The sequence below is a fragment of the Suricata suricatta genome, chromosome 11, assembly GCF_006229205.1.
Source record: "Suricata suricatta isolate VVHF042 chromosome 11, meerkat_22Aug2017_6uvM2_HiC, whole genome shotgun sequence".
NCBI classification, from domain to species: Eukaryota; Metazoa; Chordata; class Mammalia; order Carnivora; family Herpestidae; genus Suricata; species Suricata suricatta.
Genome location: NC_043710.1, coordinates 39,399,817 through 39,410,324, shown reverse-complemented (window position 1 = coordinate 39,410,324; position 10,508 = coordinate 39,399,817). Strand labels below are relative to the sequence as shown.

Here is a 10,508-nt window from a genome sequence, read left to right as displayed (position 1 = left end):
ATTGAACCCCATTAGGAGCCCCTTGGTTTGGTAACTTTATAGTCAGAGAAATCCATTTAGGTGTCAAGGCCTCATGATGCCCTTGTCAACAGACAAAGGAAAGGAAAGAGAAGTAAAAACCCAGGTGTGTCTGGCCCCAAACCCAGAAATCAACCAAAGAGCCCAAAATGTCCTTAGGGACACTGACCCACATACTATCTCAAGACAGCATTAAAATTTAGCCTGAGCATCTGGAGAGATGAGTCCTGATAAAATCTTTTTTCCTAAAGGCTCAGGAGCAGACCTTGGCTTGTAGCATCATTGGCTACACCAGCCTCTCCAGGGCCCACTTGCCAGGCCCAAGTGGGTTCCAGCATTGACAGAGGCATTCTGGAATGGGTGTCTTCACGGGATGGGTGACACTGGGATTTTGTATTCCTAGGCTGATCCCTGTAAGCAGAGAGGGGCCTGTAGGGGATGCCCTGGGCTGGGATCGGGGGAGCTGAACCTCATACAGACCATGAGTTGATGAACCCCACAGTCAGGAATGGAGAAGGGTCATTGTCCTCTGTCTTCAAAGCTTCTGACCTACCACAATGGGGAAGCAGAACTACCATCTGTCATGTGTCCTAGAAGGAGGTGACCAAATAGAAATCCCACATATCATCTGTGTCTGGGTGTGTCATCTGTCTCATTCCTTGTGAGTATACTTGGCCCTGGGTCTATCTGGATACAGCCAGATACATCCTCAGCAGATCTTTTTAGCTGTGTATTTGTTTCCTTTCTGGTTCTCCTTTTTCCCCCCTCTTACATATGTCCCTCGGGGCTTGGTCTGGCCCCTTCTCTACTTCCTCAAGACCTCTCCCTGGTTAATCACATCCACATAGTCTTCAGTATGACTATCAATTCCAAATCTATATCCCTATCTTCACGGTGGTCCTGAGCCCCAGATTTGTATCCAAGTCCTCCCAAATATGCACATGGCTGACACACATTCAAGTTGCTTCTAACAACTCACCAGTGACCCCACAGTGTTCTCAGAACTTCTGAACTTGTCACACCCTCCTGAACACCCTTTCACTTATGTCTAAGTTTCCTCCCTAGATTTACAGGTGGGACAGCAGTGGGATGAGGTGTGGTAGTGTGGCTCTGAGAGTTGGCTAAAAGTGTTCTGGGGCTCAGAACAAAGAGAGAGAAATTAGCTAAGATCCATCCAGCAGTGGGTCAAGATTAACAATTTAGAACGGGATTACAATGCCAAGAGGAGTAAGCCAGGTGAGAACAAAGGGAAAGGCAAAACCACAGGGATCAGAGCTACTGGTTAGAAGAAGCCCCACAGGAGAAAGTGAGGCTAGCCCAGAATGATGGCTGGTCACCATTTCTATTCATTTTCCATGTATCTGGTATGTAAGAGCTGGGAACAATCAGAGAAGCAAAGGAGCAGAAGACACCTAGCTTACTGTCATCTGTAGATCAAGACCAAACTCCTCAGCAGAAAATTCCTACCCTTGGTTCCTTGACCATGCTTCCTCCTACAGGCTCACTGTTTCCACTTTCCAGCTTATGCCAGCATTACAGGCATTTCCAGGAATTCTGTGTGTCTCTCGTGCTCTTATATTCATGTGCAATTCCCTCTGCCTAGAACATTATTTCCATTGATATTTTACTCAGTAAAGACTAACTTATCCTCTTAGAGTCAGCCCCAGCTTCCTCAATACCTCCAGGCACAACAAATGGTTCTGACACCTTTCTAATGTCACCTAAAACATACCTTTACACCTAAATTCTTTCGATTGCCACACTACATAATAATCACTTACTTGCCTGCCTGAACTGAACTGTGTGCTCTACAAGAACAGAGCCTATTATCTTACTGCGGTTTTTAACCCCCAGCATCTAAATAGTGGATAGTACATACCTGCAGCACAGTAAACATTTGTTGGATGAATGAGTGAATGGGTGTGTGAATGGACTTTATGGGGGAGACAGACAAGTAAAGATTACCACGCTGTGAGGAAAAGACCATGCTAACAGGTCATTTGGGGTACATAAAAGAAGGAATGCCTGATTTCAGGCCCTTATCCCACTTTTTTTTAAAATTTTTTTTGATGTTTTATTTATTTTTGATACAGAGAGAGACAGAGCATGAGAGGGGGAAGGGCAGAGAGAGAAGGAGACACAGAATTGGAAGCAGGCTCCAGGCTCTGAGCTAGCTGTCAGCACAGAGCCTGACGCGGGGCTCGAACCCACGAACGTGAGATCTGACCTGAGCCGAAGTCGGAGGCTTAACCGACTGAGCCACCCAGGTGCCCCCCTTATCCCAGTTTCTGTCCCTTGTAATATGCAATTCAACATAAAAACACTAAACACTACAGTAACACTTTAATTAATTAATTAAGTAGGCTTCATGCCCAGTGCAGAGCCCAATTTGGGGCCTGAAGATCAAGACCTGAGCTGAGATCAAGAGTCAGATGCTTAACTGACTGAGCCACTCAGGCGCCCCTAAACTTTTATTTGTGAAACCAACAAGGGAATCTTATCCATAGACATGAAATTGCATTAGCTTTTTCTTTTCAGGAGGGGGCATCACCTTCGCTTTGTTGGAGACTGTATTAGTCCAGGTGCTCATACAGTTGGGAATACAACAGAAGAGGGGCACCTGGGTGCTCAGTTGGTTAAGTGTCTGACCTCGGCTCAGGTCATGATCTTTCAGTTCATGAGTTAGAGCCCTGCATTGGGCTCTGTGGTGACAGCTCAGAGCCTGGAGCCAGCTGTGGATTCTGTGTCTCCCTCTCTCTCTGCCCCTCTCCCACTCATGCTCCGTCTCTTTCCTACTCAAAAATAAATAAACATTGAAAATTTAAAAAAGAAAAGAATATGACAGAAGAGAATGCAATGACTCTTAGCAGAGATGTGGGCAGGGTTAAGGAAACCAGTTAGGGCTGGAGAGGCACCTACCTAAAGACTAAAGGCGGGAAAAGGCAGGAAAAGGATGCCATCCCTAAGTCTGAGGTCCAGTGCTGGAGCCTGGAGCTGGAGCCATGGAGAAGCACAGCCATTGCCAGAACTTCAGCTCAGCGCAGCAAGCTGGTGAAAGGGAACCCTACCCATGCTTTCCTTCCAGCTTCACATTTGCCTTTGACTCTCATGAGCCACACTCAGTCAGAAGCCAGAGGGCAAGTGAGCCTTGGGAATACAGTTCATAGAGGTCAGTCTCCAGGGGTAGGGTAGAGAAGGGCTGAGAATGGAACTGGGTGGTGAGAGTACAGAAAATAACCAGCACTGGGGGACATGCTGCTGCTTAGCACATGACCTATATATGTGATTATTGCCTACTGAGTAATCAAACATTGGCTCGGGTCCTGCAGATTACAATTCTAGGTCTTATGTAATTGGGTATTTATGTATCCAAGGTTATTCAAATCTATGCCAATTAATTAGTAGGTCTGGGGTTAGGACAAGGGTATCTATGTTCTTAAAAAGTTTCCCAAGTAATTTTGATCGGTCTCACTTGTTAAGAACCACTTTTATCGTCCCATTCCCTCATTTTTATCACAGGGAAACTAACATCCAGAAAAATGAAAAGTGCCCTGATCCTGCCATGCTCTGGGAACTATCCCTTAGGTGACAATAAAGGACTTGGCTGGAAAACAGAAATGTTTGCACATATCCTCCATCCCTATTTCTCCACTTTCTGATGAGGAAACACAAGCTCCAAAGATGGAGTGATATGCCCAGCTTCATAGCTGGTCAGTCACAGAGATTAACATAGCTAGCAAATCACTAGCACTAAGTACAGTATTTGTAACTCTCAATCTAGTCTTTTTGTCTAGCCAGGACACTGTAGGAAGGTGTGCGTGTGTGTAGCACCAAGACCTTGGGTAGCAATTCTAGTCTCCCGTTCTGGCAAGGTAGGTCTTCCCCACAAACCCTGACTGGGGATAAAGCAGAGCAGGCAGAGTTCACTGCCTACTGGGGTTCTATGCAGAAGTGGCTGGCAGGGGATGCGGAAGGCTCTGGGTGACCCCCAATCTCGAGTCTTGATTCTCACCCTTTGCCCCTGGCTCTGAATCTCTGGTTGTCAATTCTCTCACTGAAACAGGGCTCCTCCCCACTCCAAGTGGGTGTCAGGTCAGCACAGGCTTTGGGGAAAACTGGGCAGGTCCCAAACAAAAAAGAGGCCCATTGTGGGAGGGGCTCACAGAAGGTAGCCTATAGGCTTCTCCTGGCCCAGCATGAGGTTGGGGTCTAGCACTAGGGCCTCAGTGTCATTCCAGGATGTTTAAAACTCCTTGTTGGCTACTAATAAGGGCTAATTAGGACTGCTTATTCCCTTCCACCCAACCTCAATTCCCAAAGCCTGGCACACAGCTACTTCCCTCCTACTGCAGATCAAAGCCAACTGGTCATACTTTAAGAAGTATCTGAAATCTCTGTCTCCAGGAAGCCTCCTGGACTTTGATTTCCTGACACCAGCAGCCTGCTCTTCCCCATCCTACACACATGTTGGGCTTGGGAGGAACCTTACAGATTATGCACTCATCTTATACACAGAGAAATCAAGGCCAGAGAAGGGAAGTGATTCACCTATCTCACAGCTTGGAAGTGGCAAAACTGGGACTAGATTGCAGTCCATTTGCGTACCAGTCCACCCATGTAATTCCCATGATTCTGATGAGGCTTGGTTCCAAATATGCCCGTGTACCTTTAATCTGTGTAATATAGATATTAAAGTTGCTTAAGCTCGATTTTTGACAAGGTTAGTTCATACTCCTTGGGGGTCTTTAAGTATGCTCTTAAATGCCTCTTAAATGACTGCCTATCAGTCATTCCTGGTATGTTCTTGAGTTACTGTCATCTCTGAGCTATGAGAGGCATGTGTCCAAGAGCAATTAAGTCTCCGTGATCCAGAGGCTGCTGCGTGCCTGTATATGTATCTGTGTTTTTATGTTGAAGGATGTGTGTCCAACTGTGGTTTCTGGGTTTGTGTCTGAGTACTTGTATGATGCCTAAAGGTAATTGTGATTCTGTACGTGTTTGTGAGTCTATGGGCTGCTGTGTATCTATTTGAGTGTCTTTTTTCATGTTGAAGGGAATACGTACACTGACCATTGCGTGTCCTTTGGAAGTGTGTTTGTACACAGTGAAGGCTGTGGGTCTAATCGTAACTATGTCCGTGTGGGCTGCGTACTTAAAGACTGAAGGGAATCGCCTTGTATATCCGGGTTATGGGAAGATGTGTGTAGCCAGCCGCGTGTACACTACAGGAATGTGTTTGTCTCTCAGTCAAGCTCTGTCCTCACCCAGGGACTGGGGGAGGGGGGATAGTGGTCACGGTCACGTTCTGGGATGCCCTGGCACAAGTTCCCGGAGGGGCGGGGCCTCTAGCGCCCCCCCCCCCATTCCAGCCCGCTCATTGGCCGCGGGCGCTATGACGTCGTGGGGATCGCAGACAGAACCCCCAGCGCCTGGCGAGCGGGAGGTATTGTCCGTCACCCCAGGCTTTGTTACGTCTTCGTCTACTCACCTGGCCGCGGGCGCGTCCTGGCCGCTGCAGCCCGGAGCGGAGTGCCAGCCGCTGCCGCTGCCGCCGCCGCCGCCGCCATGGTGTCCCCAGTCACTGTGGTGAGTGAGCGAGCGAGCGAGCCAGTGTCCGGCGAGGCCGGAGCCCACCGGCCTGGGGACTGGGCTGCGGCAGGCCAGGCCGCCGGGGGCCGAGGAAAGGCAGGGATCTCGAGGCGGTCGGTGTCCCCAGGGGGGAGGTGGGCGCTGTCAAGACCCCCCCCCCTCCCCGGACCCGCGGCGCCCCTCCTCCACGCAGCCCCTGCCCGCCTGCTGGAGGGTGGAAAACAGTGGGCACGTGACTCGGAAGCGTGACTTTGTTGATGTCTGTGTGTCTGACGCCGGTCGACGTGGGCTGGCTGCCGGGGAGAGGTAGAGGATAGCAGCTGGCCGGCGTTTCTGCGTGGGCAGACGACAGGGAGGCGTGGGAGAGGGCGGGGGAGGGCAGGAGGGTGACTAGGACCTCCTGGGAATCCTGGCCCAAATTTGTTCCCTTGGTTCCTTATCTCATAAACAAGCCTGGGGCGGGGGAGGGGATGTCCCTGAGTCCAAGCAGCATTGGTAATGTGCTGAAGGAAAAGGGGTCATTCTCTCTTGACATTTCTTCCCATTCAGACTTTCTCAACTCGAACCTTTGTCTCTTTTCCCCACCCTTCCTCTTCTAGTGTTGGATTCTCTATGATTGTCAAAGTCTCCCCAGCTACTACTGCTTGTTTCTCCTTATAGGAAATATGGGGCTGGAGGACTGGGACGGAGCAGACCTTGATGCTTCCCAGGGGCTGGCAGGTGGCTGACGGGGAGAACTGGGGACTGTGTGGTGGTTCATCTCCTCCAGTCTCCTCCTCTGCCCATGCCCCTGCCCTGACGAGCCTGCATAGGAGAAATCTCCATGGGAAGGGACTTAGTCATCTTTTCTCCCTGCTCTCACTCCTCTTAGAGCAAGGGCAGGCTTGGACCCTGGACCTACCCATCTTCCTCTTCCCAACCTCCTTCATCACAGTCTGATCAGCCCTCAGGTAACTGGCAATCTGGAAGTCAGTATGTTTCCAGAATCTTGTGCTGGACAGCTCACCCAACCAGAGGCACAATCATTTTGGGCAGAATGTGGGTAGACAGGGAACCTCAGCTGTTCTGAATCATCCACAGAGACCCTGTACCAGAAGCCCAAGGAAAGGATCTTCAGGGTATCACAGATTCAGAATGTCTGCCGTAGCCCCCTCCCTAGCTTGGAGAGTACCTGCAGTGGCTTAGACACACCTTTCTTTAGCTGTCCTCCCGCCTAATCCATCTGAGGCCAAGTCAGCTGCTGTTACTTCCCCCCTCTGTTCCACATCTCCTCCCAGCCAGTCTGCTGGCTCCAGTGCAAAAGCTGGAAAGAGAACTCCTCCCCCGCTTCCTGCCTCTCTTTTTGATGAGCTATTGAGTTGCTCTTGTTCTCTGAGAAATGAGACTGACCCGATAAACAACCCCCTGCAATGCCCCAATCCCTGAAATCCTCTAGCTAGCATCCCTATCTCCTCTCTTTGCTCCTGATAGTACCTTTAGGCTGATACCTTTAGGGGCAGCTGGAGTGGAGGTTGAGGAGCAGACTGGCCAAGGAGACAGCCCATGGGGGCTGAGGTGCTCACCCTCACACATTCCTGGCACTCACCCGATGTTGCCAGGGCCCTAAGCCTGTGCCCTGGCCCCAGTGCAGAAGATCACGAGGTGGCTAGTTGTGGCGTCTCTGTGGTTTCCTGCTGACTTCACTCCATTCCAGACAGCTGGTGGCTGATGGTGGCAGAGAGGGCTTCAAGGGATTTTGGAGGGTCAGGGAGGGGCCAGGAAAGGAGAAGCATTGGCCTGCAGGAGGGGACTTTATCCCAAAAATCTGTTTTCTGCTCAGTGAGTGACCATTCTGGTCCTGCCCTAGGGCCAAGAATCGACAAGGGCAGCAGGAACAGTGGAGCCCTTCCCCTACCTGATCAATTAAGCCTCAGGGTGATGATGGGCATGTTCACACTCTGCTGGCTAATTGGGACAGGCAGAACTGGATTTCGGTGTGCCCATCCTCCCTACTTGGGGGGTGGGCCTGGCTCTGGGGTATATGTCTGGGCCGAGGGTGCTGGCTCTGAACACCTCTGTGATCTTCTGAGCTCCTAAGTGCTGAGTGCTTCCTTGTCCTATGTCCTCCAGGTGAAGAGTGAGGGACCCAAGCTGGTGCCCTTCTTCAAGGCCACCTGCGTGTATTTTGTGCTCTGGCTGCCCTCGTCCAGCCCATCGTGGGTCAGCGCCCTCATCAAGTGCCTGCCCATCTTCTGCCTCTGGCTCTTCCTTTTGGCCCATGGCCTAGGATTCCTGCTGACCCACCCCAGTGCCACTCGCATCTTTGTGGGTCTCGTCTTCTCCGCTCTAGGTGATGCCTTCCTCATCTGGCAAGACCAGGGCTACTTTGTGCACGGTCAGTTGCCACAGTAGCTACTTGGGAGGAATCCTGGGGCTGGGCACTTGAGGGCCTTAGGTGGCCAAGGAGTGGGAGAGGGAGCTTTTGAACAAAAGTATGGGGCATCTGAGGGGTTCTGAGGCTAAAGACCGTGGGGCCCTTATTGGATGATTTCCTTGCAGAGGATCTGGTGATCAGTTCTGGAGTCCCTCAGGGGAGGGAGGTGGTATCTTTACCTTTGTGCATTTCTTCCCACCCCGATGCTCCCCAAACAAAGTTCCTGGGTTATCCCAAGCACCCCCTCCCCTCGTCACCCCACTTCTCATTACTCACCTGAGCCTGCCCTCAGCATCCCCTCATCCCCTCTCACTCCCAGGTCTGCTGATGTTTGCTGTGACCCACATGCTCTACGCCTCGGCCTTTGGCATGCGGCCATTGGCTCTTCGGACAGGTCTGGTGATGGCAGTGCTGTCGGTCCTGTGCTATGCTCTTCTCTACCCAGCCCTCTCAGGTGCCTTCACCTACCTGGTGGGGGTCTATGTGGCCCTCATCGGCTTCATGGGCTGGCGGGCTGTGGCAGGATTACGGCTGGTCGGGGCAGCCTGGCGCTGGACTGAGCTGGCAGCAGGCAGTGGTGCACTGCTTTTTATCATCTCAGACCTGACCATCGCCCTCAACAAGTTCTGCTTCCCTGTGCCCTACTCGCGGGCACTCATCATGTCCACCTACTATGCTGCCCAGATGCTCATCGCCTTGTCAGCTGTTGAGAGCCGGGATCCAGTGGAAGACTACAGACTGAGCAAGGCCAACTGAGAAGCCAGGGTCTGGTTACCCCTCTCTCCTCCTGGGGCAGGGGTCCAGAAACTGCAAGAACTGGGACAGTATGGCTGCAGGACTGACCTCGGGCAGCAGATACCACTCGGGAAATGTGCACGTTTGAGGGGGTAAGCAGGAAAAGGATCTCTCTAGCAAAGCTGGTGGTCCTGAACAATGCTGAGAGCTAAAGAGCCAGCCTAATTCTCCTTGCTGGAGCCAGAATTAGACATCTCCCCACCTCTAACCCCGTAGGGGCTGTCAAAGCCCCTCTAGAGGGCAATGGTGCTCAGCGTCTTGACCTCCCCTTACTTCTACTAGATGGAAGAGTCTGACTCACCCCACTCCCACTCTTTCTGATCTGCACAGAGTTGAGGGAAGAGTGGAGAAATCTGACCTGAGATGACCCAAACCCAGGGGTTGAAACCGGTTTCACAGGCCCCTAGGTGAGAAGATGGGAGGAGGATGGAGTCTCCCTTTCCCTCATCTATCCTTGTTACTTGAACTATCTCAGTTTCTAAGTGGTGGGTGGGAAGGTGAAGGGGTGTCTGTCCAGGTAGGGAAGACTGGGGGCTTCACTGGCCTAGGAGTTGGGGCTACCAATGATTCAAGTTGGTCCCCTCTCTCTCAGAGGCCAGCCCAGAGCTCAGGCCCACTGCCGCCACCACCACCACCACCACCACCCTCAGACCCTATACCCAGGGTTAGGGTGAACTATGCCAAAGGAAGGGGCCAGCCTGTATGTGTGTCGGTGTGTGTGAATTTCTGTATGTGTGTGGTCTGTCTCCCAGGCTGTCTATGTCTTTCTGTGCCATCTGTCTCTGTCCTGCTGTCTAAGTCTTATAGGGAGAGGGCCTCAGGGAGTTGCTGAGGGGGTGCGGAGCCTGGCTTACAGATCTGGGACCCCATCCCACCACCATCAGTGCTTTCTTCTCTGCCCCTTCTGCACTGGGAGCAAGAGGAGGGGGCTCCAATGACATTCTAGGGTCATAAGACCTAAGGCACATTCAATGCAAAAGGAGCAAGGATGGGACAATTCCGTCCTTTGCTGTTCATGTGAAAAAAAAAAATAAAAACCAAGGGCCATTGGCTGCCTTGCTTGTGTGCTTGTGTGGCATGTGCCCATCCTGGAGAGGAAGGGGTGGGGGCATGATGCCAGGGGCCCTGGGTGTCCTTACAGACTGGGTCACAGTCCTGGCCAGTGCATCTTGGCGCCAGGCTGGCTCCCTGGCTCTGGTGACATGGTGCTTGTTGGAGTGGGTCTCACTTCCCTGGTCACGTGTATGGGTGTGGATGTAGTTCAGGAGGGTGGGGGATGGGCAGTATTTGCCACCATCTAAATTTATCTTTGATATATTCCCTGTGCAGGGGCACCTAGCACCTTTGGTGACTCTTAGTTACCCAGTGTTCCCAATGCTGCCCACCTTCTCCCAGACTTACTGCCTGCTCCAAAATGATTCAGATTTCCTTCAAGTGTTTCCTCTCTCCTTGAACTCAGGCTCAGTCAAACAGTGGGGAGGAGTGAGATTAGATTAGGTGATTTGTACTTTTAGATGGGCAGCTCTGCCCAAATAATGTGTCACTCTGCTCCAGCGGCATTTGTATCTTCCTGGACAGTGCCCTGACCCAGATGCAGAGAGGGAAGCTTTGGGTGGTGGTGAATATGCCATTAGTAAAGAGGTTGTAGAGTTGTGGGGGCAGGAGAGAGGCGGCTCAGTCCCATTGGATGGTG

At 51.6% G+C, this 10,508-nt stretch overlaps 1 protein-coding gene across 2 annotated transcripts; it reads left to right on the top strand.

The window, feature by feature from the left end:
• The first annotated feature begins 5,469 nt into the window (after positions 1-5,469).
• TMEM86A (transmembrane protein 86A) lies at positions 5,470-9,867 on the top strand. Of its 2 annotated transcripts, XR_003900123.1 has the most exons (4): positions 5,470-5,604; positions 7,717-7,981; positions 8,340-8,907; positions 9,146-9,867. XR_003900123.1 is itself a non-coding variant. In XM_029914834.1 (3 exons), the coding sequence occupies exons 1-3, from the start codon at positions 5,584-5,586 to the stop codon at positions 8,774-8,776; spliced, it is 723 nt and encodes a 240-aa protein (XP_029770694.1). In that variant the 5' UTR covers positions 5,470-5,583; the 3' UTR covers positions 8,777-9,867. The 2 variants fall into 2 exon arrangements, 1 of the variants encoding a protein (XP_029770694.1); XM_029914834.1 differs by having other exon boundaries at positions 8,340-9,867.
• The last annotated feature ends 641 nt before the right edge of the window (positions 9,868-10,508 follow it).